General features: G+C 42.5%; 1 protein-coding gene and 1 long non-coding RNA gene across 2 annotated transcripts in view; both read right to left on the minus strand.

The window, feature by feature from the left end:
- LOC144672171 (uncharacterized) overlaps positions 1-26,567 on the minus strand; it is a 312,256-nt gene that overhangs the window by 234,460 nt on the left and 51,229 nt on the right. The window lies entirely within an intron of this gene.
- On the minus strand, positions 5,179-9,874 carry LOC144672267 (immunoglobulin kappa light chain-like). The gene is made up of 5 exons (XM_078534108.1): positions 9,502-9,874; positions 8,725-9,027; positions 6,712-6,825; positions 6,518-6,576; positions 5,179-5,524 (listed from the first exon to the last, which is right to left on the minus strand). The coding sequence occupies exons 1-5, from the start codon at positions 9,857-9,859 to the stop codon at positions 5,480-5,482; spliced, it is 879 nt and encodes a 292-aa protein (XP_078390234.1). The 5' UTR covers positions 9,860-9,874; the 3' UTR covers positions 5,179-5,479.

Below are 26,567 nucleotides of genomic sequence, written 5' to 3' on the forward strand. Positions count from 1 at the left end.
ATTTGGGAACAATTCTACTAGAATGATAACAGAAATGAGAGTGCATGATTTCAGGTAGGATTGAACAGGGTGGCACTCTTTTGTCTAGAAAAGAGTAGGCTGCTGGGGTGACCTGATAGAGGTCTTCAAAATTATGAAATGATTGGATACTTGAGAGGGAAACAAGAACGATAGGCCATCAGTTTAAGATATTCACTAATAAATCCAATGGGGAATTCATCATAATCTTCTTTACACAGTGAGTGGGTATAATGCGGAAATCGATCCCGGGGGAGAAGTTGAGGTGACTATCAGACGTGCTTTTCAGGGGATGTTGAATAATCATATGAGGAAAAAATGAAATGTAATGATTTGTTGAAGGGGTGGGATGCAGAGGGGGTGGGAGGAGGCTCGTGTGGACCAGAAACGTAATCACGGAAGGAATGCAAGCCTAGTCTGAGCAACCTTTTCTTGTGTTTAGTCTTCTTAACCCGAGTCCTGGTAAACGTATATCTGCTGTAAGTAACACTACAATACAACCTAAATTCACATTAACAAGGTCACCACAGTCAGGAGTTCAGTTAAATCCTTGACAGGTTTATTGGACAGTTTCTGGTAGATGGATCTTGAAAGTGACTTTAGAAGGAGATGTTTTTGTAGCTCACTTGTCTCATACGGCTTTACCTTTTGAGTCCAGAATAAACAGAATGAGAATATTTAGACTGATATGACCCTGATCGACAACGAAGTGTGCCCGGGTGTTGTGTAATCCTATATCTCTCTGATTGAAAACATTGTTACACAATTTTGCAAACCTGTGATCAGGAAAATAGGGAAATAAAAACAGACAAACAGAAAAAAAAACATCAGTCTAGATTGCACCCTGCCAGCCTGGTAGTTCAGTGGTACGATGATAATTTTGCTGCTATGACAGTAAATCCCTATTAATGTGTCCATAACATTCCAGGCATGATCAGTGAATACCCCAGTGGTTGTCGGCTTGCGGAAACATAGCTGCAAAGTCACCTCTTTTTTCCAAAACACACTGCACTAAACCAAAGACTCTAACATATGTATTTAAAACTGAGCTCAAAGCAGAACACACTGTGTAAAAGTAAAATGGGGTCATCACAAGGTTCCAGCATGAGGGCCCGTGCCCCTCTCCTGCTGTGTTCTAATTCTGTAAATGATTAAATACATCACATCTCAGGCAGAGAACACCATCACCAAACCATCTCAATATAGTGCTGATATTGTCAGCTCAACAGGAATTGCAATTTCATCCATTTGGCATTGAATTATAAGATAATTATTGACCTATACAAACCTCTGATGGAGGTTATAATGGAAGAATAATTTATTTTATTTAATTACATATAGACGTTTGCAAAAAAAATAAAAATCCTGTCTGTAACTGGAATTTCAGGATCAGCAGAAAAAGTCCAGAGAAACTGAAGAATGTCCCTCAGATTTGCTCAGCGTTTCTTTCACACTTGAATTCCACGAATACAGTGGAATATCCTCAGCAATCCTGAAAACAACTTATTTCACATTTCACAAAAGGAGATGGTGTTTTGTAAATTCTGGTTGGAGTAGTTTAGTTGATTCATGGGCGTCTCCATGGCTCTGTTTTGTTTCCACGAGGCTGCGGGTTATTTGGCAAATCCTGCCTCCTCCATAATTCATCAGAGAGAAAATCTGAAGATTCTTATCTGCGACCCGTCTTCTTTATGATTTATTTTCCATTGCAGCAAACTCCAGGAAGGTGTAGAGAGGTCCGCCCTGGACTGGGATATGTATTCACATTCAAAAATTGTTAAAGGTGAGGTCAGGTTATCTCTGTAATAGAGCTTGATCGAATCATAGAATGATACAGCACAGCAGGAAGCCATTCGGCCCATGGTGTCTCTGCCAGCTCTTTGAAAATGTAACCCAATTCGTCCCAGTGAACTCATCTCCTTCTCCATATCTTTGCATTTTTTCTACCACAAATATGCATGCCTTTTGAAATGTATTATTAGATCTGCTTCCATTGCTCCCTATAATAGTTTTATAATTGTTTTGCTAAATGTGCCGTTGCAAGAGTTGCCTGAATTAATGTATTGGAATAGAGAAGCAGAATTCGGAAAGCAACTTAATACAGAAATCACCAAGGTGTAATCTGAAAATCGGGGTGATGAATCTCAATTTTATTGGATTACATTGATGTTAACTCGCCAATCAGGTTACCATGTTTCGCTCTATGCCATCTATACGGTTGGGGAGATCCCACAGAATTTATCGTATCCAGAAAGAATAACACACACACACAATTAAAAGGCTTGAGTTAATATCGCGCTTTTCAAGGTTTCACGAACTACATTCACACACACACACATGCACACACAAAAAGACAAACAAACACACACACACAGACACAAACACACACACACACATTAACAAACACACACACGCAAACACGCACACACACACACACAGACACATACATACACACACACACACAAAAGGACATTCTGCCCAAACTGATTCCATGTTTGTCACTCACAAAAGAAACATATTTTGCCATAACTGCAAAATGACATGGGTTAGGATTGGCCTTATCTGCAATTCCAGCGGCTAATATATGAACGCAAAACGGTTGGGTGGGGGTGAGAGGAAGGGGGAGGCAGGAGAGGGCGGAATGGCCTCATTGTAGAGATAAACTAAATGAAAGGAGAACGTTGGAAGGGAAAAAGGTGGAAATTTGCAGTAAAGCCTGACAGGTGAATTCTATCCTGGACATTAGATTATCATTTATATTATCAGAGCGGGAGAAGGATGAGGACTATGTTCCTATTCCAGTTAGAGGGACGAGTGGTATTTGACATAAATTCAGATGCTGCAGACTGACAGAAGCTCTCTGTTAACTACGTGAAACATTCAGTAATGGGACGCCATGAAAAGTACCCCAAAAATAAAGTCTCAGTAAAGGAATATAAGTTTCAATAACCTTACCCGAATTGCATCTTGATGTGCACAATTCCATATACAATCTGCTCAATACCGAGACTGGAACATATTGAATGAATTGTCTGTGGATTGTATTGAAAACTACATTAAAAGCCTGAGTGCGCTGTTGCAGTGTTGCCTGTGTGTAGGTAACAGACACTATTCACTGTGAGCCGCAGGTGAAGTGAAGGCATAATTTGTGAATAATATTGGGAACCTGTAAATTTTATTCTAAACCGGGATTGAAGATAAACAGTGACCAGATGCCACATCGATAAGGGCGCTGTAAATGAGGTTCATTGTAAACCAGCCTCTTCTCTGTTCGGTTCAATCTGTCTTTGGTGCAAAAGACCTTCTCTCTGCAGTTTAACATTGATACCCAGCGTTTCACCTCTGATGGCAGCTCGGTACGTGACGTTTGCATAACATAACGTAAAATAACAGGAAAACCACTAAGAGCTTCTGGCTCGGACAACTTTCCATCTCAACTGTAAAGTGGTCAGAATCTGGGCCAGCGATTTCCGCCCTCGATGTGCTTTTCACGCTCTCTGAATGGGCTGTGATCGAGGCGTCTTTCTGAAGCTCGCTGTCACAGCCTCTTTGCTGCCCGGCCCCGCTCTCTGCTGCAAGGTTTACTGACCCACTTCTTTGTTTTTTAAGGTCAAGCATTTCTGCAGAACAGTTCAGACACTCAGTGAGGAACAACACTGTCTGCTCATTTCAGAACCCATTCTGACAGTGTTTCATTCTATCACGTCAGTCACATTAAGATGAATGTATCTCCCTCTTCTCTCCCAGCTTTCGTCCCTCAGCATTCTCCTGAAGATTCCTTGACATGGTTTCCTGTGGAGTCTTGCGGAGAATTTACAGCACGGATTTGCTGCTTTACCTTTATAATTGGCTCAAGATTCCCATGAGGGAGTCCCATAAAATTATGATTTCAGCCAGCAGAAGTTTCCAAATGTTTTGTCTCGATTGGGATGCAGCACTTTGACCCTTTGCGATGAGCATCGCGATAACCCGGGATCTAATCTTCAACCTAATTGGGATTCGGATTCATTAATCCGGCTGCTGGGGTCGATATTAATGTTTAACTGGGGCATTTTAATGAGCGTTTGTTTAATGCGCATCACATTTAAATATTCAGTGCAGCTCCTTGTTTCAGGAAGCGGAGTGAAAAGCTCCCACGAAGCAAGGGCGCAATGGAACCATTTTGTAAATTTCCTAACAGTCTCACTGTATTTAGCACGGTGTCAAAACCAGTTCACCCTAACACCCAGTCCTTTGGTGTAGATTTTTAAAACATTTTCCTCGTTCTTTTAAGATTGATTTTAGACCAGTCAACAATTCCCATCTGAACATTTATTTCAATTGTCCAAATGTTAAACTATCCTGAGAAATAGGAGTAGGAGTAGAACATTTGTGTCCCCCGAGCCTGTGCCATCATTCAATAAGAACATGGCTGAACGGATTGTGGCCTTGGCTTCACTTTCCTGTCTGCTCCCCATAATCTTTGGCTACCCTGTTAATCAAAAATCTGTCTAACTCAGAGTTCAGCATGATCACTGACCCAGCTTCAACTGCTCTCTGGGCAGGACAATACAAAAATCAATCTGAGAGGAGAAACATCTCCTCATCTCAGTCGTAAATGGGAAACCCTCATTCTGAAGCTGTGAACACTAGGTCCAGATTCCCCACGAGGGCGAACAGCCTCTCAACATCTACCCTGTCAAAGCTCCCTCAGAATCTTATAAGTTTCAGTCAGGTTATTTCTCATTGTTAGATTTAAAACCGGCAATGCTTGTTTGATATTTTTCGCTGCATTTAGCTTCAGATTGCAAGGTATATGTCTCTCTGTTAACAGATGGCATTAGGAGCCTGTAATCATCATCTTAATTTGAATCCAGCCCCATTATCGATCTAACTGGAAACCGCACTGACGTCTAATAATAGAAGGTTCAGTTAAGTATTTGGGAGCAATTCCTTCGACAGACACTGATCCACAGTATTATCCCTGCAGTTACTGTTTGTTTGAGGAAACCACATTTTGCAGCGTTATACGAGGTTTATGTAGGCAGTTATATCTCTGTATATGTCAGTGTTCATGTTGTGATATCACCGATGGCCATATATGTGATGGATAATAATAACAATAATAATAATCGTAATAATAATAATAATAATGAGAACAATAATAATGACAAACCCACAGTAGGTGCTAAATCGTTTCTATATTGGAAAATACATCTGAGGGGTCATTCGTTGGTGACAAGTGGATGTTACATCATTAACATAAAAGTGAAACACCATCAAGTGGAAGTGTTGACACCTCCAGGTCTTCTAAATTACATTTCCACACCTATGCCAATGAGTGTCAAAACACACGAGCACGGCACAAGATCGAGGAAATGATGTTGGAATTATCACTGGACAATGTTTCTTATTGAATTCCACGGTGGGAATGTTCTTCAACGCGTCATCTCCTGCTTCATCCAATGGCTGTTCTTCCCCTTCAGGACGTCGGATCTGCAGTAAACGCCAGGCGAGCATAAAGAGTCTATGAGGGAAAATAGAAACTATTATCATCATATAAACATCCGGAGCAGTGTTAGGTCATTCGGCCCTGGACCTTGATACCCCATTCAGTTTGATCATGGTTGGTCTCTGTCTCCAAATATTTTGCAATGCTTTAGGATTGAAAGTATAAATTAAATTCTAGCTGGTATTCCCACCTCCCCTTTGTGTGTGCTGGTGCTTTCTGATGTCACCTCAGAACGGCTGCTCCAAATGTTAAGGTTTTGTCCCCTAGCATTCACGCCTGCAACAGCTCCTCTCGTTTTATCCAATCATTTCTTTATTTGTTCATGGGATGTGGGCGTCGCTGGCTAGGAGAGTACTGAGTGCCCATCCCTAATTGCAGTTAAGGGTTAACCACAGTGCTGTGGGTCTGGAGTCACGTGTCAGCCAGACCAGGTGAGGGCGGCAGATCTCCTCCCCTATGGGGCATTAGTGCATCAGATGGCTTTTTACGACAATATAATAAAACCATATGAACCTACTTCAGAGGGTTTTATGACAATCAGCTATGGTTTCGAGATTTTTTAATTCCAAATTATGATTGAATTTAAATTGAACCATTTGCTGCGCTGGAATTGGAACCCGGATATCCGGGTAATTACACTGGAATAGTAGCCCAGTGACAATACCACTCTGCCACCACATCCCCCATAGATAATTTAATCAGCTTAATCATTACAATTGGAACATAAGTGTTCTTCAGTATAAACAACAAATATGTGCCAACTGTTCTCATAATTCAACCATTTTAACCCTGTTATCGTTCGATTGAAACATCATTAGATATCATTACTGATATTAAATCTCCAGATATATATTTCCAGCCGTTTCCAGTTCTAGTAATATGGTAAATGGTGCCATTTTGACTATGAGAAGTTTAGTAGAATTTCGGGACCATAACTACCCCGCATAAATGTTGTTTTATCAAATCAGCGAGAGGAAACTGTAAAAAAAAAAGTCTCCATCTATTTACCTCATGGTTTCGTTCACGTGGCCCAGAATCCGTGAATGTCTTATCCGAGTTCCCGTTGCCTGATATATAAAAAAGGGCATAAATGTCTGCAAATTTTACCCTGATCGGGTTAATTAACGTGTCAAATAGAGGCAAAAGTTGCATCGACTCATATGCAGTGGTGCCGAGCCCCAAAAATGTACAGCCCTTCCTACCTGAGTGTCGCTTTATGCAGCTCCATCCGGCGACGACAGTCAAGGTCAATAGAAGGAGAATGATCCCCAACGAACTTCCGTAAAACAACAGGAGACATGTAGATTTTCGCGGCTCTGAAGAAGTGGTTGGGGTAGGGGTAGAGGGGGTGAGGGGGTGGGGTGGGGTGGGGGGGAGAAACAATATTGAAAAATCCCTTAGCTATGCCACATGTCACTTGCCAAAATTTCAAGGATACACACCAACGCCCATTCAAAATAGCGAGGGATGGGGACTCAAAGTCACTTTTGCCAGTAGAATCAACAACCCGAGTGAAATAAAGAAATTAAAATGAAAAGGGATAGACAGATTGGTGGCGCGGCAGAGCGAGACTGGAAGAGAGAAGGACTTAGAGGTACATTCAAGAAAACACAACACGATTAGCGAATAACGTGACCTTGGCGAGATTCTGCAGGACATCTTGTAGATGGTAGATATTACTGCCACTGTGCCCATGCAGAGGATGAGCATTTATAAGGTGCCAATCAAGCGGCTTACTTTGTCTCTGAGAGTGTTGCTGTTGTCTTGTGGTTTAGTGTCTATTGGGGAACATTATCCTTCGCCTAAGGGATCAAAACTCCGCCCCACTACTTGGACCTATCCCCATACTCCTGTATCAATCCGAATCTAATGCAAAATCTGCTTTGTCTCCTGGAATGTCGAGTTTTCAACTCTTCTACCAATTATGAACCCCAACTGGGGTTTCAGGCGAAAGCGTGTCTTTTTCTTTTGTTCAGGGTGGTTAGAATGTGGAACAAAAATAGAAAATACTGGAAAAACTCAGCGGGCCTGACAGCATCTTTGGAGCGAGAAACGGAGTTAACGTTTCGAGTCTGCGTGACCCTTCTCCAGGCCTTTTTTCCCCTGTTTTGTTTCAGATTACAGCATCCGCCGTATTTTCCTCTTATCGTTAGAATGTAGAAATGGCTACAACGGGAAGTATCATTGCATAGAAACTCCTTAAACACACGGTGGAAAAGGGGATATGAGGGTAAGAGCACATGCTGATGGTATTGCAATGAATGCGTTTGGGAGGATAGAAGCAAAATACTGCTCAAGTTTCAAACTGGAAATTGAATTTCAATTTTCCAATTTTAAACTGCAAAATTTCAGACTGATTCCTTATCTCCCACCATACACCTCTGGCATAGTTAAACAGATGGGCTTCAACTTTCAGGGAGCTAAACACTGAAACATTGAGAGATACGGAAGAGGTAATTGACGGGGTAATTAGCCCCAGGTCCTTTCATTTATTAGACGAGCTTTAGATACAAGAGCAGGAAGGTTATGCTGGAACTACATAAAACATGAGTTAGGCTGCAGCGTGAGTGCTGTGTGCAGTTCTGGTCACCTCATTACAGAAAGGGCGTGATTGCATTACAGAGGGTACAGAACAAATTCACAAGGATGTTATCAGGACTGGAAAATTACAGCTATGAGGAAAGATTGGATAGGATGGGACTGTTCTCCTTGGAGCAGAGGAGGCTGAGGGAAGATTGGGTTGAGGTGTACAAAATTGTGTGGAGTCTGGATAGAGGGAATGTGAATGGCTTTTTTACTTTAGCAGAGAGGTCAGTGTTCAGGTTTATAGTGATTTGTAGAAAGATTAAAGGGGAGACGAGGGAAGATTTTTCTCACCCAGAGGGTGGCAGGGGTCTGAGACTCACTGCCTGAAAGGGCAGGAGAGGCAGAAGCCCTCAAATCATTTAAAAGGCAGTTGAATGTGTATCTGTAGCGGTGTGATCTACAGGGCTACGGACCAAATGCTGGAAAGTGCGATTGGGCTGGGTGGCTCGTTTCTCTATGGGGCAGACACCATGGCCTCTTCCTGTGCCGTAAACGTTCTACGATTCTGTGCCTGTGTCCATACACACGGAAAGGGAGCGAGTATTAAAATAAAGCATGCGGTATTGCGGACAATCAAGTCTCACATCAGCAATTAAATATACCAGTAAAGAGACATTGTCAATAGTTACCTGTCTGATATGAGAACATTTCACTGATGAGACTTTGAGTGGAGGTGATTTGAACAGAGCAAGTGCAGAACCCGCCCCCGCTGCACGTTCCTGGCGGGACTCTGATGAGGCTCCTTATATTGTGCGCCCCTTCGGAGTCGATTGTTCCAGAATCCGTCCATCCCTCGGTCTCCCACGTGGAAAAATTCCAGCGGACGGGAAGGGTAACAGAGCCCGCGTTGTTCACCAAACACATCAATGGGACAGTCTCCATCCCAACAGCTTCATCCACCGGCGGAGCCAAGAGGAATATTGTCGGCGGACCTGGCGAGTTTGGGAGGTAAGATGCAATTATTATTCACCGTGAATTCCTGGTTATTGGTAGTTTGGGGGAGACGGTGCGGAGTGGTATTGTCACTGGGCTGGGGTAATCTAAAGAGTGAGTAATGCTCTGGGGACCCGGTTTCTAATCGCACCTCCGGCAGAGGGAGGAATTGGAATTGAAGAAGAATCTGGAATTAAAAGTCTAATGATGACCAGGAATCGATTGTCATCAATAAGAAAATAACGTCCTTCTGGTTCGCTAATGCCCTTTAGGAAAGGAAATCTGCCGCCCTTACCGGGTCTGACCCTACATCTGACTCCAGACCCACACTTTCTCTTAAATGCCCCCAGACCATGGGTAATTCGGGATGGGTAATAAATGCTTTGCCGAGCCAGAGACACCCACATCCCGTGAACGAAGGAAAAAACAATGAAAAAGCGAGTAAACAATCTCATTTCTCTTTTTGTTTTTACCTGTGGTGAACAATTTGGAGCCGTTCCCGAAGACCAGGAACATTCCATGGGTTTTCCGGGCTGCGCAGTAATAAACACCCGAGTCATTTCTCTGGACCTCCTCGATCACCAGGGTGTAAATGGTCGATTTGTCGTTGATTTCTCCTGAAAACCTTCCCTCTGCAGGGATGTGCTTTCTCACCATGTGGAGGAACTGCAGGTGCTCTCGGTGCCGCTGTTTATACCAGTATACAGCTCCACTTGATAACCAGCCTGTGTGGCAATGCACCTTGAAGCTACTGCCCACCGAGACGGTCTGAGCGGCCGGAGTTTGCGGGAAAGCGGCCTGAGAGACGGTCACTGAGGGAACAGAACACATCACAAGAAATCCTGTTATGTCAGGGAAACATAAAACCTCTTTTATACCAATGAGACATTCCGCCTGTCACCAGGTGACAGGAACATTCTGTCAGGAAGGATCGCCAGTTCCTGACCTGTGGCCGGGATAAAGCGCTGAGGGTTAAATTTGAGATCAGACCTGGAGGAAGAGAGGAAGGAACAAAGAAATAAAGAAATGAAGAAAGAAAGAGAGGAAAAAGAAAGGAAGGTAGAGGAAGGAGATTAAGGTTCTTCAAATGACTTATTTTTTTCAAGGGCGGTCACTCTTGCATTCCCGGAAATGCGGCGAACAGTTAGCGCACAGCAAGATCCCACAAATAGCGCCGTGGTAATAATCAGACAGTCTGTTGGGTGGAGGGATAAGTCTCGGCCCGGGGCAATGTCAGGGCTGTCCTGTCCTCTTCACAGTGGCAGCCAAGAGGCGTGGGACATTTCGGTTTAACTCGAGTTGTGACCTTTTGACCATTCAGTCCCTCGGCAGAGGAGGACTGTTCCAGAAAGCGGCAGCGTCGCCTCCTCGCCCTCCTGAGTTTCCTCAGTGAGCTTCCCCTGGGATCCCCCCGTGCATCAGGAGTAAGGAAATCTAACCTGGGAAGAGGTGGAGCAGGGCGCAAAGAGTGAAGATGCCCATTGTCGGCGGCCGAGGCTGTGGCTGAAGTTGTGAGTTTCACATTCGACACTTATTCCTCTGGGGGGGTCGGGATCCTCAATCCAGACGGGGAACCGGGTGAAACAGTGAAATGCGGAGCCGCGGAAATTAGGCGCTGTCTTTTAAACACAGGCGGATGGAAAATGCAGTAGGAGTTAAGCGGTGACTCTGAGCTTCCTCTTTACTCGCTCAGCTACGACTCACAGGTCCTGCCTGCAAAGAGCAAAAGGTCACAATTCGCTTTTAACCTGTGTGGGAGGCGGGGTTTGCCGTCCAAAATTAAACGATGAATTTGCTCAACGCTCGTCGCTTTATCATTTGCACCGCTCGAATGACGGGGAGGAAGGGATACGATTCCCATTGTCGCTTTAACGCAGAAATGCAGCCATTTACCCCCATTGACTTGATGCCTGCGCCAATGCGCCAGGTTTGTCGAGTCACGTCTTTTCCAGGGTGGTGTTTATTGACATCTTCAGATAGAGCAGGGAAAGTCTTGGATAGAGTAAATGAGGAGAAACACTATCCACTGGCATGAGTTTCGCTAACCAGGGGGACGCAGATTGAAGTTAATTGGTTAAAGAGCCAGAGGGGGAGATGAGATTATTTCTCACAAAGCGAGTTGTTGTGATCTGGAAGGAGCTGCCTGAATGGGCGATAGAAGTTGATACAATAGGAACTTTCAAAAGGGAATTGGAAAAATATTTTAAGGGGTAAAATATGCCAGGTTATGAAGGAAATAGCAGGGGGAGTGCGGAATAATGGGATAGCGCTTTCAAACAGCAGGGACGAATGCTAGTCTAAGTGGGGCAATTTCATTTCACTCTCTCTCCACGTTCGGCGTCCTTCTGTTTTAAATGCATTTTGCACATTTATGCAGTAAATCAGATCAGTAAGATATAATTTAAATAATATCTACAATGCGCCTGGTTCTGAGTTGCCATTATACTAAAACAGATTTGAGAACCAATGATAGATTTGTGATGACAGCCTTTTGATGTTTCAGGGCAACTGTGCTCAGGGTGTCTTTTAGGCTAATTTACAAAGAGATTTACAGAGCGAATCTGTGTGGATGAGAAGTGGTGTTAAGGATTAACACGGCAGTTCAGACACTGGCTGGGGATTTATGCTGCATCAATCTGAAAGTTGCACTGATCTTGGCTCCCGAGCCTTCACTGTTTGTGACCTGGGAGTGAAAAATATTAAGTTTACTCTTGAAATAAGATTATTTTTCAACCCATCTTCCCTGCCGATAATACATTTCAGTGGAGTTTCCCGAGTAGAATCATAGAATCGTAGCCACGTTCAGCACAGAAGGAGGCCATTCGGTCCTTCACGCCTGTGCCGACTCATTGAATGTGCACTTTAGTGCCACAACCCAGCTAACGTCCGGTTACCCGCTGAAACAGACATTTTGTGGCACACCTCTCAATAAATATTAGAATCTATATTGATTATAGCAGAACCCAGTGGCTGTGACTGAGAGTGATTTGCTGGCAGCATTAATATTTTACATACGTTCACATAACCCACTCCTCACATTAGGATATTAGATATTTTTCGGAGTAAAATTGAGATGCCAGTTTTCTGAGATGATGTGAGACATTTCGAAGAAACCTTTCCTTTACGAAATATTAAGAAGCTGGACTGGAAACATTTGGTGTAATGATTGCTGGATAGTTGCATTGGTTGTTGAACACTTATCTGATGGAAAATTCCTTGTTTTTCCTGTTCCTAACGGATATAAATATTCCCGAATTAACATCAGCTTACTCTGCTGTGAAAATACATTCTCCACAGGTGCGATCAAAAAAATTTCAGGAGGGTTGTTACAACATGCAGTTGAGAAAGGATATTCTGCTACACTTCATCCATCCGCAAAGGGTCTGTCCTTCTCAACCATTAGGACAATGACGGTTTGTTAAATCATTTCAGAGAGTTTCACATCAGCAGCCACTACCCGCCCATCCCCTCCAACCACCACCAACTCACCTCCACCACCCTCCCCCCCAAACAACACACACGAACCACACCCCAATTCTCTCTACCCAGGAAGTCATTCTTGATCCTGATACCTCTTTATGTGGCCACTCTTTGATGAGGCCATTCAGCCCCACGGGCCTGTTCCACAATTTAATTTATCATGCATGATCAGTTTCTTAACTTTACCCGTCTGCTTTCATTCCATATCTCTTTCGTGCCTTACCGTAAAAATAAAACTTTGAGCCAAACCCTCAGTTGCTTTTTGCTGAGGGACAGTTTCAGATTTCCGCTCCCCTTTGTGTGAAGAAATGCTTCCTGGCATTACCCCTGAACGGACTGGCTCTGGTTTTAATGTTCTGCACCTTTGATCTGGACTCCCCCCTACCACAACCCCCTCCCCCTCCCACACACCACCCTCATCCCGCCACCCCCCGGTCAGAGGAAATAGTTTCACTCTATCGACATTATTGAATTACTGAATCAGCTGAAACACCTCGATTCGAGCTGCCCTTAACATTCTACACTGGATGGAATGGAAAGCTTGCCTATGAAATCTTTTACCCCAGTATCGTCTTGGTGCACTTTGATCCGCTTCATGCAACCTTATAACACAATCTAAATTCACATTAACAGGTGCAATGCAGCTAAGAGTTCATTTGAATCCCAAAGCGATGTATTCGGCAGTTTCTGGGGGATGGATCCTGAAAGTATTTTACCGGGAAATTTCTTTGTTGTAGTGATCAATCCAAACACATGGTGCATCATTATCATCGAAGGATAATTCATTTTATTTACATGAGGACATTTCCAAAGAAACAAAAGCTGTCAGTAACTGCAGGTACATGATCAGCAGAAAATTTTCATACAATCTAGGAAATTCCCTGGTATTTTCTCAATGTTTCCTTCACACTTGTATTACACGAATAGAGAATGTTGTTCTCAACGGTACCCAAAAGTCCTTGTTTAACTTTTAACAAAAAGAACCCGTCTTTGTAACTCTGGGGAGTGCACGGGGACAGTTTGGTTGTTTGATGGGAGTCTCCTTGGCTCCATATTCATTTCCACCAGGCTGTGGGTTCTTTGGAAAATCCTGTCTCCTTCTTAATTCATGAGTCAGAAATCACCCAGATTCACATCTGCGACCAACCTTCTCTTATAACCTATTTCTCCAATGCAGCCAAGTCCAGGGAGGCGTGGAGATGTCCACCCCTGAGACTAGAAAATATATTGAACATTGTCATTCAGAAAATAGCTAAAAGGCAGGACAGGTTATGAAATATGTCAGCATATATCATTGGAGCAAGTGCTGGCGTTGAATGGGCTTTGAACCATTGGTAAATAGATCGTTTGGGATAAATTTGCAAATGGTTCAGTTACTTACTTTTCATTGTGTGATCTCTTGTCTCGTTTTTTCTGTAACCAGAAACTGTGATTAGAGATTGAAAACCATGAGAATGAAAGCTCATTGAGAAACAATTCTGAAAATGGCCCCGAAAAATCGTTAACCCTCACCTGATCTGCCGCTTTTGTGCATGGAAATTAATATGAGGGTCAAAAGCAGCACTACAATCGCCGCCGCCATTCTGACAAAGTTTAGTGTCGGAATGCACCATCCTGCAGAGACACAAGACTTAGAAACTGCTGCTCGGTTAAATCATTATTTTCTGGGATTCCCTCATGGGAAACGTGACCATTTAAAAAGCCGGATCATTAAATTCGGGTAAGATTAAAAAAAAACACAGCCAGTGGGACTGATAACGATGCGTGGACGCACAGAATGGTACAAGTGACACACTGTTGGCTCATTGAGATGAATGGAATGAGAGCGCTGTAAGGATAGCTCGATAATTACAGTGTTATCAGTATGAAAGCATCATAACAATGTCTATCTAAAAACTGAATTATAGAATCTCAGAATGACACGTCAGAAGAGGAGGCATAGGGGCGTAGGGACAGGGGAAATAGGACCGTGAGCAGGCCATTCGGCCGGTCGAACCTGCTGCTTCATTCAAACAGATTATGGTTGATCGTCTATTCTCACGCTGTTTTCCCATTATCGACATATCTCTTGATGTCATTAGCTTCCAGAAATCTATCGACACCTTTCTTCATGACGCTCAGTGGCTGAGCTTTCACAGCGCTCTGTGATAGAGAATTCCAAAACATCACCACCGTCTGACTGAAGAACTTCCTCCTCATCTCAGTTTTGCATGGCTCGCCCCTTATTCTGACGGCATGCTCCCTACCTCTAGACTCACCAAGCAGGAGAAAACATATCTTATCCGCAGATTCCCTGTCGCACCCTGTAAAAAAATTGTAACTTTCATTTATATCACCTCTCATTATTTCAAACCTTAGAGAAGGCAGTCTCAGTTCCCTCAATCTCTCCTCATCAGGCAATCCCAGGTATTAGCCTGGTGAGCCTCTGTTGCACTCCCTCCATGGTAAATGCATGATTCCTTAGATAAGGAGATCAAAACCGTACAAAATATTCCAGGTGCGGTCTCACCAAGGCTCTATGCATTTGCAACAAGACATCTTTACTCTTTTACTCAAATACCCTTGCGATGAAGGCCAAAATACGACTTACTTTCCTTGTTGCTTGCTGCAGCTTGCTGAAGCTGCATGGTATCTTTCAGTGACACGTGAACAAGGACACTCTGGCGCCTTTTGACATGAACATTTCCAAACTCCCCACCGTTTAAGAAACACTAGCCTTTCTGTTTTTTTCTACTACAGTGGATAACTTCACTCTTGTTGACATGACATCCCCTCTGCCATTTCCTTGCGAATTCACTCCGTCTGCCTAAACCCCCTTGTAGCCTTGTTGCATCCTCTTCACAAATTACATTCCCACCTAGAGTTGTGTCCTCAACACATTTGGAAATATTACAATTCGTCCCCACATCCAAAGATTCTGAATAGCTGCGGCCCAAGCACTGGGGCTGTTCGGCCCATCGTGTGTGTGCCGGCTCTTGGTGTATAAAGAATACAAAATCACCACAGCTCCGGCTTTGCTTTCTGCCAGTCGAAACAGATTCCTCCTTAATTCCTCAATCAAAACCATTCATGCTATTGCCATTTTTCCCTAAACTGACCCTCAGTTAATAATCCTCAGGTAACCTTCTCTGCTCTAAAGGAAACAATGCTAGATTCTCCATTCTCTCCACATTAACTAAAGTTCCTGATCCCTGGTGCTATTCTGGTAAATCTCCTCCCCAGCCTCTCCAAGGCCTAGATTTCCTTCCTATCGTACTGTGTCCAGAATTGGACACAATAATACAGCTGCGGTCTGACCAGGTATCAATAAAATATAACATCTTCTAGCATATGATTCCTCTATTAATGTAGCCAAGGTTTCCATTTGTCTTTTAGCGGCCAATTCAACTTGCCCTACCTCCTCCATGCATCACCTGCTTGATGAGAGTTTCGAATAATCCAACTTCATTGAAGTTTCATAAACCGATGTTAATGTTAATCCGACTGCTGATATTACAAAGTGTAATTAAAGTTAACTGAATTTTACCAACCAACTGGAGATTGATAAGGGAGGTCCCAGGAAATAAAGAACGTGACGTTCGGGTTGGTGGTGGAATTGAGCGAAAATCACATCCCTGCGGACACATGCATTTTCCCAAGAATCTCACCTATTCACTGCTTTATTCCCATAAACTCATTCTGTGTGGACCTAATCTCAATTCCATTCCAAGAACCACTGCCTGAAAGGGTGGGTGAAGCAGATTCGATAATAACTTTCAACAGGGAAATTGGATTATTAAGGGATTATGAAGGAAAATTGTTAAAGGTTTATTGGGAAAGGGTGGGACTAATTGAATAGCCGAATGGCTCCATTCCATGCTGTGTCAATCTGTGATTCTAAGAATTCGCACGAAAGTATAAGGCAAGCCGAGAAAATGTGGTAACTCAAACTTATTTCAACAAAGTTAATACATGTTTTCATATATTATAGAAACACACACAGAGACGCGCGCGTACACACATCTATGCATATATACCGGATGCAGATACATACCTGATACAGACAGACAGACACCCACGCACACACACACATACACACACACACAGGCACACTAACACACACTTATACACTCATCTGTTTATCACGTAGAGATGTTTAATTCACATAGTGCAGTTTCTTAGAATCTTGAGAACTACGCCAACTCTGAAATGAAGCTCCATTGAGCAGATCAAAAACTCACCTGTCCCTGGTTTGGAGAAGGACACGCTCTTTATCCAATATTTGCCAGGAGTACAGAGTTGAACAATACAAGTACAGACACCGCCGCTCTTCCAGGTTTCACTCGACACCATGACGTGACTTCTTATACTGTAGGTCCCGTCCGCCTCCCTTGTACCGGGATCGCTCAGTCCCTCGGTGACCAGGCCGGAAATATCCCAGAAAATAGCAATCTGGTTGGAAGAAACTCCACTGACCAAACACACTAAGGGGACGGTTTCCCTCAAATGCAGCTTACCCGGCCGTACAAACACCAGCACAGAAGTCTTGTTGGTGGAACTGTCTGGACAGAGATTGGGCCACAGTTAACGATTAATTTGCTCCAAACATTAATGCCATGCATGATCTGAATTCATTAGACTTGCTCTCTTACCTCCAACCAGTAGTGTGGGTCCGTTCTGGAGCAGGGCATTGCTATGCATATGAGCACAGTAATAGGATCCCGAGTCATTCACCTGGACATTGCGAATTTCCAAAATCAATACATATTTGCTGTTGCCTTTTTCAGAAATAAACTTAGAGTCGGGCACCTGACAGGAAGGGATATTAATTGGTTTCGGTTCTTCACCCACACGTTGTTTGTACCAGAAATAGCTAGACACCAATTCCACTTTGTAAATGTGGTGACAGGTTAATTCCACCGTGTCTCCGACTTCAGCTGTCATTATGAAGGGACTTGGAGCCAGAGAGGGCTCGGATTCTGTAACTAGAGAGATTTTTGTTGCATTACCATTGGTTACTGAGAGACTGGATGCAGTCGCTTTGAGACACTTCGTCTGTCATTTAAGAACAGTCACATTGTTGTCTTTAATTATTCTAGGTTAGATTTATTCTCTAATTTGCAGTAGCAACCAGAAAATAAAACACCCATGATCTAGTCAAGCCCCCTCACCTGTTCACTGGGTCACATTTTCAGTTTAGTAAACATTGATTCTGGCTGATTCCAATTTGAAATCCTCACTCGCCTCTAACTCACCAGAAACCCGCAGCACTTGGAAAATGAGCATCAGGGATAAAGATGTCTTGGGCATCTTGACGCGCTGAGTTCTCCCTATTCGCGCCCTTACGAGTTTGATCCTGCAGGAGAAGTGACCACAGACTGACCAGAGCTCACTCCCAGTTAGTTGCTGCACTGTCAAAAGAGGTGGGAACGATGACGAGAAAACCCCTTAGCGTGCGGTGTGCTGATGGATCTCATGCCTCATGCATTTTACATCTTTGCGGTCAGGTTCTGTGCATCAGTGATTAAACACTTGCAAATATCAGAATGTATAAAGTTATGGAGTCGTTTATGGCACAGGAGGCCGCCATTCGGATCATCAATAAACAGCTTTACTAATACCTCGCTCAGAAAGGGTGCAGAACACAAAAGGAGTGGATGCCTGTATTTGTCATTGCGCTGAATAATAATGTATTCTGTTTACGTTTAAGACTTTTCAAGTCATTCTAGGGACGTGAGGGTCCTTGCCAATTATTACCGATCTGAAGTTGCCTTTTGAGAATGTGGTGGTGAGACGCCTTCTTGAACCGTTGCATTCCAAGTCGTGTAGGCACACACGTGCAGGCTTTTATGTTAGGTTTTCCAGGATTTAGACCCTGTGACAGTGTAGGAAAAGCCGATATATTCCCCAGTCAATGTGGTGTGTGGCTGGGAGAGGAATTTGCAGCTGGTGGTGTTCCCAAGAATCTGCTGCCTTTTTCTTTCGAGGTGGTAGAGTTCGAGGGCTTGTATGGTGACAGCCAGGAACACAGAATATAAAGAAATATTATTCAGTGGATTATATCCTGTTGTACAAGATTTTGTTGCAATCTGCTTCACACAGAGACTGGGAAATATGGGATGAACGGCGTGCGGTTGTTTTGAATTTTAATGACTAGTCTCATGTCCGCCATAAGTGTTCACTGTAAAATTCAATGCATAGAGTTGACTATTTTTAAGCAATACATGTTCAGCACCTTGGATGTTACAGTTTGTAGACTTGCATAGAACTTACAGAAGAGGAACTGGCCCAACTGGCTTTGTGCTGTACTGTTTGCTCCACATGAGCCTCCGCCCAACCCCTCTTCATCTCAGCCACTATGCTTCTATTCGTTTCTCCCTCATGAGTTTATCCAGCTTCCCCCTGAAATACATCTCTGCTATTCAGCCCCAATATACTCTATGGTTGCGAGTCCCACATTTTCCCCACTCTATGGCTATAGAAGCTTCTCCTGAATTCCGTATTGGTGTAATTAGTGAATATCTCATAATGGTGAAACTTAGTTATGCCGTCCTCATTAATTAAAACGCTTTCTTTACCTCTACCGTCTGCAACAATCTCATAACTTGTAAGATCTGTATCAGTTCACACCTCGCCTCCTCGTTTCCAGAGAGAGTCCAAGACTGTTCAGACTTTCCTGGTCGTTATAACCTCTCACCTCTGGCATCATCATTAAAAATCCTGTTTGCCCCTTCGACAGCGCCTTTATGCCCTGTTTATAAAAGGAGGGGGGAGACATGTGCACAGTGACTCCTAGCTCTCCACGTTACTTGTGTTATGAGGAATATGAGACGAGTAATGAAAATTGAAATCAACCCACACACAGATCATCCAATTATCCAGTCTTTGGGTAAACAAGTTGTATCAAGAACCTTGTATAAACTCATTACAGTATAATTTATGTCGAGTACTGGTAAATTACATTCTCGCAAAGCTTGTACATTAAAACATACCTTATCTGCTTCTCAATTATATCCCCCCACAAATGAACCTCAGTGCACAGTTAGCATATTTGTAACAAAGATCACAAGCATCTCCATCAAAAACAACTCACTTTAGAATATTTCACAGACTGAATGAAACAACCGTTTGGTCAGCGTCGGAAACAGACAAGAACCTGAGGCCTCAATTTACTGGGTTTGGACGGAGGTCATTTTCCCATATCCTGCTGTTGAGTGAGTAGCTCCATTGCAAATAGCCAGAGGAGGTATCGGCTCATACAAACCAACGGTGGTCGAGAGTTGTCTTTGTGGAGTTTTTGTTTTAAATGGGATATGACCACGTCTGTTCTGTTGATTTGCAAACCTTGTTTCTGAACCATTCGCTTAAAACGGTTGTTCCACTGGTTAGTAGCAGTAGACATATTTTTTTTTAAATTGCCGCAATAAGGAAGCGAATCTAAACACCGAGTGGCGAGGGGACAGACGGAAATTTAAACATGGAGCAGGTGTAGGCCATTCGGCGCGTAGAGCCTGCTTCGCCATTTAATAGGATCATGACTGATCTGAGAGCAACCGTAAATCTGCATCCCACCTACCCCCGATAACCTATCACCCCCTGTAGATCACCGAGAATCTATCCACCTCTGCCGTAAAAATATTCAAAGACTCTGCTTCCAAGTCCTTTCCAGGAAGAGATTTCCAATATTTCACGACCCTCTGAGAGAATAAATTTCACCTCATCTCTGTTTTAAATGCCTGTAATCTGTTATTAACCTCGGGAATGAAGAATTATGACGGTCGCCATTTCCAGCGGAATGTTGCCGGTTTCCCTGAAGAGCCGCTTTAGGATTTAATTGAAAATAATTCTCAGGGGGAATTCAGCACATGCCGGACAGAGACAATCTGTGATGAACTGTAATGAGGAAACCCTTTAGAGAAGTAAAACTGGAGGACAGTGAGTGAAAAGTTTGTAAGAATCTTCACTTCATCCTTTTTACCAAAGCAAGACTCGACTAAACATTATTTCGTCGTTCCCGGGATGTGAGCGTCGCTGGCTGGGGCAAAATATATCGCCTCATTCTCCACATTCCTTAACTGAAGAAGTTCGTCCTGATCATGGATAACGCGAAAACGAGGCACGGAGACAGAAAGAGATGCACATGTAGAGCGTAGAAACAGAAAGAAATAGCTAGTTTGGGATACAGTAGATAGTTAATTCTAAACCTAACTTACTTCAAAATATTGTGTTAAATTGTCAAAAATATATTTTTTCAAAGTTCAGGTCAGAATTTTAAGGTTTTTATACGGCATGTGTGTATGTGTGTGACTAAGTGTGTGTCTGTTCATGTGTGTGACTGTAAGTATGTGTGTGTTTATGTGTGTGTTTGTGTGTGTGTGACTGTGTGTGCCTGTTTATGTATGTGACTGTGTGTGTCTGTTGATGTGTGACTAACTCTGTGTGTGTGCGTGTTTGTATGTGTCTGAATTTGTGAGTGTGTGTGTGTGAAGGAGAATGACTGCGTCTTTGTACGTGTGTTCTTTCGTGAATGTGTGCGTGTGTGACTGAGCTTGTGTGTGTGTTTGTGTTCAGAGGCATGGCGCATTCCTCAGGCAGCAGCTTTGGTTTTACTGGAGTGTAAAATGTACTGTTTTTTTTACAGCTTCAAGATATATGTTAAGGACCCTGACCCTATGAGGTTAATTTGCAAACACCGAATCTTAAACATTGCCTTAAGAAAGAAAAGAGAACACAAACAAAACAGCTATGGGAAAGTTTATGTCCTCTTTTCTGCAGGTAAAAGTTCCAACGTTGAAGGTTTTGTTTTAACCTGAAAGTAGACTTCATTGTTCATAAAAGTGGAAGGGAAAAGAAAACAAACGTATTTAGGAAAAGGAAACAATTTTACATAGAGCATGGCTCTTTATTTATGGGAAACTTACAAAAAAGCAACAATGGGTAAAAAAAAGTGACACAGTTGTGTGCAAATGTTTCTCTGCCCCCTGAAAACCAGCAGCTAATTTAACCCTTTTTTCTATTAGGCGCTTTTTAAAAAATCACTACGCAACTTTTTGTCTTGCTAATGTAACTTCATATCATGGACATTATTAAATGTAAATATTCTAATTTTATAGATATACCCACTGGACTCCTAACTAAAGACACAATGGATGGTTTGTGTTTTTGGCAATTGGTGGCGATCGTTTCCAGTTCCATGTTAATACTGCTGGTGCAGCAAGGAATCCAACAGTTTTCATAATTTAATCGCAGCATGCTGACAGTTTTGAATAAGGTATTTGCCTTTCAAAGCCAGGACCATAACCATTCAGGTAATTTGTTAACTTCCGAGAAAAACTGCTGGAGAATTGGAAAGGTGTAAACTATCTCCAAACTGATAGCAAGTCTGTGTGTCTCCAATATAAAACAAATGTTTAAAGCCGACAAGCTGAGGCATAACTGTTTCTGAAATTTGAATGAGTATAATAAATTGATATGAGTTGCTATTTCAAACACTGAAAGGGAAATTTACCTGATCTTTAAGGGGGTAATCAAATTTTAACCTTCAAACATAAAAGCTAATGGAAAAACACAGTCTAGGTGGCTTCTGGGTAGTATAAATAAAGGGTAATTTAGAGAGGAATAAATTGAGCACAAAAAGCGACTATCAGCTCAATAACACTGCGAATTGAATCTGGGACAATTTTGAAATTGTAAAGCGTCAGACGTTGCCTCAAAGCAAAAACAAACAAACAAACTGTGTTCATGATTGGAAACACGTGAGACTGTTTGATTTCTGCTTTAAAGATATTATGAGGATATTGTACTGTAAGGTAAAGTTTCTCCAGTGTTCCTGTATGTGATAGGATGGTAACTATTCCATGTGCAATATTGTGCGAGGAAGTAATTGATGGTGGGAAATAAATGGAGGAAAAAGACAGATCACCAAATGGGAATTATTTCCCTTGGCCGTAGTTGAATAGAAAATATCAATCGGATATTTTAGTGAAAGAAAAGTGTAGATGAGGTGAGGAAGATGAGTAACTTTCTTCTGGAGCTGTCTGTGCACTGTGAAGATTTTAAGAAAATTAAATTTGATTGTTGGTCTACTCTCCCTCACCCACCAACACGCCCCTCAGAGTCAGAAGTGGAGGGTTCGAGTCACCACGCCAGAGATTTGAGCACCAAGTGTAGACTGGCTCATCACAGCAGACCCGAGGGAGCGCCGCACTGAATAAGATGCCGCTTTCAGATTCAGCGTTAATCCTTGGCCCTTTCTGCCCGTCGGTCGGTGTGAAAGATGCACCCTCGCTATTGAATGAAGAGCTGGGTCGGGAACTGGGTTTTCTCTTGAGACCTGGGCGATACTTAATCTCTCGAACAACATCTTAAAACACGTTTTCAACGTCATAATCTCATTGCTTTTTAATGGGATCTTGCTCTGCGCAATATAGCTGCCGCGTTACCAACATTACAAACAGTGAGTGCACTGCAAGAAGTGTCGGAAAAACAAATGGGGTTCCTGAAGTCTTGAAAAGCGCGATATTAACACAAACCTTTTAATTGTGTGTGATTCTATCTGGATACGATTAATTCTGTGGGATCTACCCAACCGTATAGATGGCATAGAGCGAAACATGGTAATCGGATTGGCGAGTTAACATCGATGCAATCCAATAAAATTGAGACTCATCAAATGAATTTTCGATTACACCTTGGTGATTTCTGTGTTAAATTGCTTTCCGAATTTTGCTTCTCTAATCCAATACATTAATTCAGGCAATTCTTGCAAAGGCACCTTAAGCAAAACAATCATAAAATTAAGATACGGAGCAATGAAAGCAGATATAATAATACATTTCAACAGGCAGGCATATTTGTGGTAGGAAAAATGCAAAGATATGGGTAGGAGATGAGTTCACTGGGACGAATTGGATTACTCTTTCAAAGGGCTGGCACAGACACTATGGTCCGAATGGCTTCCTTCTGTGCTCTATCATTATATCATTTGATCAAGCTCTATTACAGAGATAATCTGACCTTACTTTTAACTATATCTGAATAATAATGTTTAATACATATCCCAGTCTCAGGGCGGACCTCTCTACACCTTCCTGGAGTTTGCTGCAATGGAAAATAAATCATAAAGAAGACGGGTCACAGATAAGAATCTGGACATTTTCTCTCTGATGAATTATGGAGGAGTCAGGATTTGCCAAGTAACCCGCAGCCTCGTGGAAACAAAACGGAGCCATGGAGACGCCCATGAATCAACTAAACTACAACTGCCAGAATTTACAAAACACCATCTCCTTTTGTGAAATGTGAAATAAGTTGTTTTCAGGATTGTTGAGGATATTCCACTGTATTCGTGTAAGTGTGAAAGAAACACTGAACAAATCTTAGGGACATTCTTCAGTTTCTCTGCACCTTTTCTGCTGATCCTGAAATCCCTGTTACTGACAGGATTTTTATTTCTTTGCAAACTTCTGTATGTAAGTAAATAGAATAAAGTATTCTTCCATTATAACGATTCATCAGAGATTTGTATCGATCAATAATTAGCTTATAATTCAATGTCAAATGGATGAAACTGCAATTCCTGTTGAGCTGACAATATCAGCACTGGATTGAGATGGTTTGGTGGTGGTGTTTTCTGCCTGAGATGTGATGTCTTTAATCATTTACAGAATTAGAACAAAGCAGGAGAGGGACACGGGCCCTCATGAAAGAACCTTGTGATGGCCCCATTTTACTTTTACACAGTGTGTTCTGCTTTGAGCTTAGTTTTAAATACACATGTCAGAGCCTTTGGTTCAGTGCAGTGTGTTTTGGAAGAAGAGGTGACTTTGAAGCTATGTTTCCCCAAGCCGATCACTACTGGGGTATTCACTCCTCATGCCTGGAATGTTGTAGACAAATTAAGACGGATGTACTGCCATGGCAACCGAATGATCATTGTACCACTGAACTGCCAGGTTAGTAGGGTGCATTGATTGTTTGTTTTTCCTTTGTCCGTCTTGATTTTCCTATTATCCCAATCCCAGTTTTGCAAAGCTTTGCAACAATGTTTTCAGTCAGAGAGATAGAGGATTACCCCACACCCGGGCACACTTCATTACCGATCAGGGTCATATCAGTCTAAATATTATCATTCTCTTTACACTGGAATCAAAAGTTAAAGCCGGTTGAGACAAACAAGCAAGAAAAACAGCTCCTGGTAAAGTCACTTTCAAGATCCATCTCCCAGAAACTGTCTAATAAACATGTTGAGGAGTTAACTGAGCTCCTGACTGTGGTGATCTTGTTAATATGAACTTAGATTGTATTGTAGTGTTATTTGCAGCAGATATAAATTTACCAGGACTCGGGTTAAAAAGGTTAAATTACAAGAAAAGGTTGATCAGACTAGACTTGTATTCCCTTCGTGATGTTGTTTCCGGTCCACATGAGACTCCTCCCACACCTCTGGATCTCGCCGCATCAACATATCATTCATTCATTTTTTCCCTCATGTGATTATCCAACTTCCCCTGAAAAGCAAGTCTGACAGTCATCTCAACTGCTCCCCCACCGCCCCCCCTCCCCCCCACCCCCCCTCCCCGGCCGCCCTCGCCCCCGGTATCGAGTTCCACATTCGACCCACTCTCTGGTTAAAGAAGATTAACATGAATTCCCTTTTGGATTTATCAGTGAATATCTTATACTGATGGCCTATCGTTCTTGTCTCCACCTCAAGTACCCAATCATTTCATAATTTTGAAGAACTCTATCAGGTCAATGCCTCAGTCAGCCTGTTCAATCCTAACTGATATCATAAACTAAAATTTCTGTTATCATCCTTGGAGAATTGTTCCCAAATTTTAAACCGCACACATCTGCTCAAAAAGATATCCCGAATTGCAGATCCAAAGAGCACATTTGGACTGAGCGACCAAACAGCTTGAAATGACAAACGCAACGCTTGGATTTCAAAACTTGCTTTAATGGATATGTAAATTGGACACTGGATGCGCTCTTTCCTGCTCAAGTTGCACAAAGGTGCGCAATTAAATTAAGAAAAACACTAACACAAGAAAGTAACACATGTAGAAACTGAGCAGAAAGCTAAAATATCCGAATGTCAACATTCTCTTGAAATGGAGCCGGTTCTATCGGGCATGCAGCCTCTCCAGTAGGCGATACATTTTCTCACAATTGCTGATAAAACTGCGTTCAGAATTTGCGATGACAGTCTCTTAGAAAGGTTCACACATCCAGGCATTCCTCCAATGTGGACCAAAAACAAGAGGAAACTTTCTCCAACACGTCATAGCCCGGAAGCAGCAGATGAGCTGTCAATTTCCATTGCTATCAGAATCTGGGGTCGGCATTAAACGCCAGCCGAGCATAAAGAGTCTGCAACAGAAAACACAAACCGTGATCATGAGAAGCACGATCATCAGGGGGCAGAAGGAGGGCATTCAGCCCTTCGGTCTTTCCCGCCAGACAGTGCAATCATTTTGAACCCGCACCTCAAACCCATCTACGCCTTGCTACCGTAACCCTTAATCCAACGGAAATCTATCAACCTGAGTTTCGCCATTTTCAGCTGACCCCCCATCTAATTATTTACATTTATTGTCACAGTGTTATTGAATAGGTAAGCAGTGTTACCTTAAACATGCGCCATGCAATGTTTCATAAAATCATATGACAGGAACGAGGAATCTTCAAAATTTAATTAAAACTCCGCCACCCCTATCTACACACGCTAAGAACCATTTCTATCCATAGTTACCGTCTTTTCTTCTGTAGTGCTCTGGAATGTGTCAGTTCCTCATAAACATTCACAGCTGGACTCACACAATACAGACAGCAATGTATGTTACATTTTGGAAATGCTGCAAATGTTGTTAAACATCATTGCCCTTTCTGTAACAACCATTTTGAAATGGTTGTTTCTTTTATTGTATTGAAGCACCTCAGGGTGCAACATGATTTAAGTAGAAAATCTGAATATCATTGCACTTTCTGAAATGTTTTGTAATCTTCTCTCAAATATTTTATGAAAAAATAATATTTTTGCAAAAAACAGGTGTCTGCGTGTGTGTTTCTGAGATTC

The sequence above is a fragment of the Cetorhinus maximus genome, chromosome 36 (assembly GCF_964194155.1).
Source record: "Cetorhinus maximus chromosome 36, sCetMax3.hap1.1, whole genome shotgun sequence".
Taxonomy (NCBI): domain Eukaryota; kingdom Metazoa; phylum Chordata; class Chondrichthyes; order Lamniformes; family Cetorhinidae; genus Cetorhinus; species Cetorhinus maximus.

Coding starts and splice junctions, on each gene's coding strand:
- LOC144672267 (XM_078534108.1), bottom strand. CDS start 9,859: ATGTGTTCTGTTCCCTCAGTGACCGTCTCTCAGGCCGCTTTCCCGCAA. Junction 9,028..9,501: donor CTCCAAATTGTTCACCACAG/GTAAAAACAAAA, acceptor CAAACTCGCCAG/GTCCGCCGACAATATTCCTC. Junction 6,826..8,724: donor AATGTTCTCATATCAGACAG/GTAACTATTGAC, acceptor CCACTTCTTCAG/AGCCGCGAAAATCTACATGT.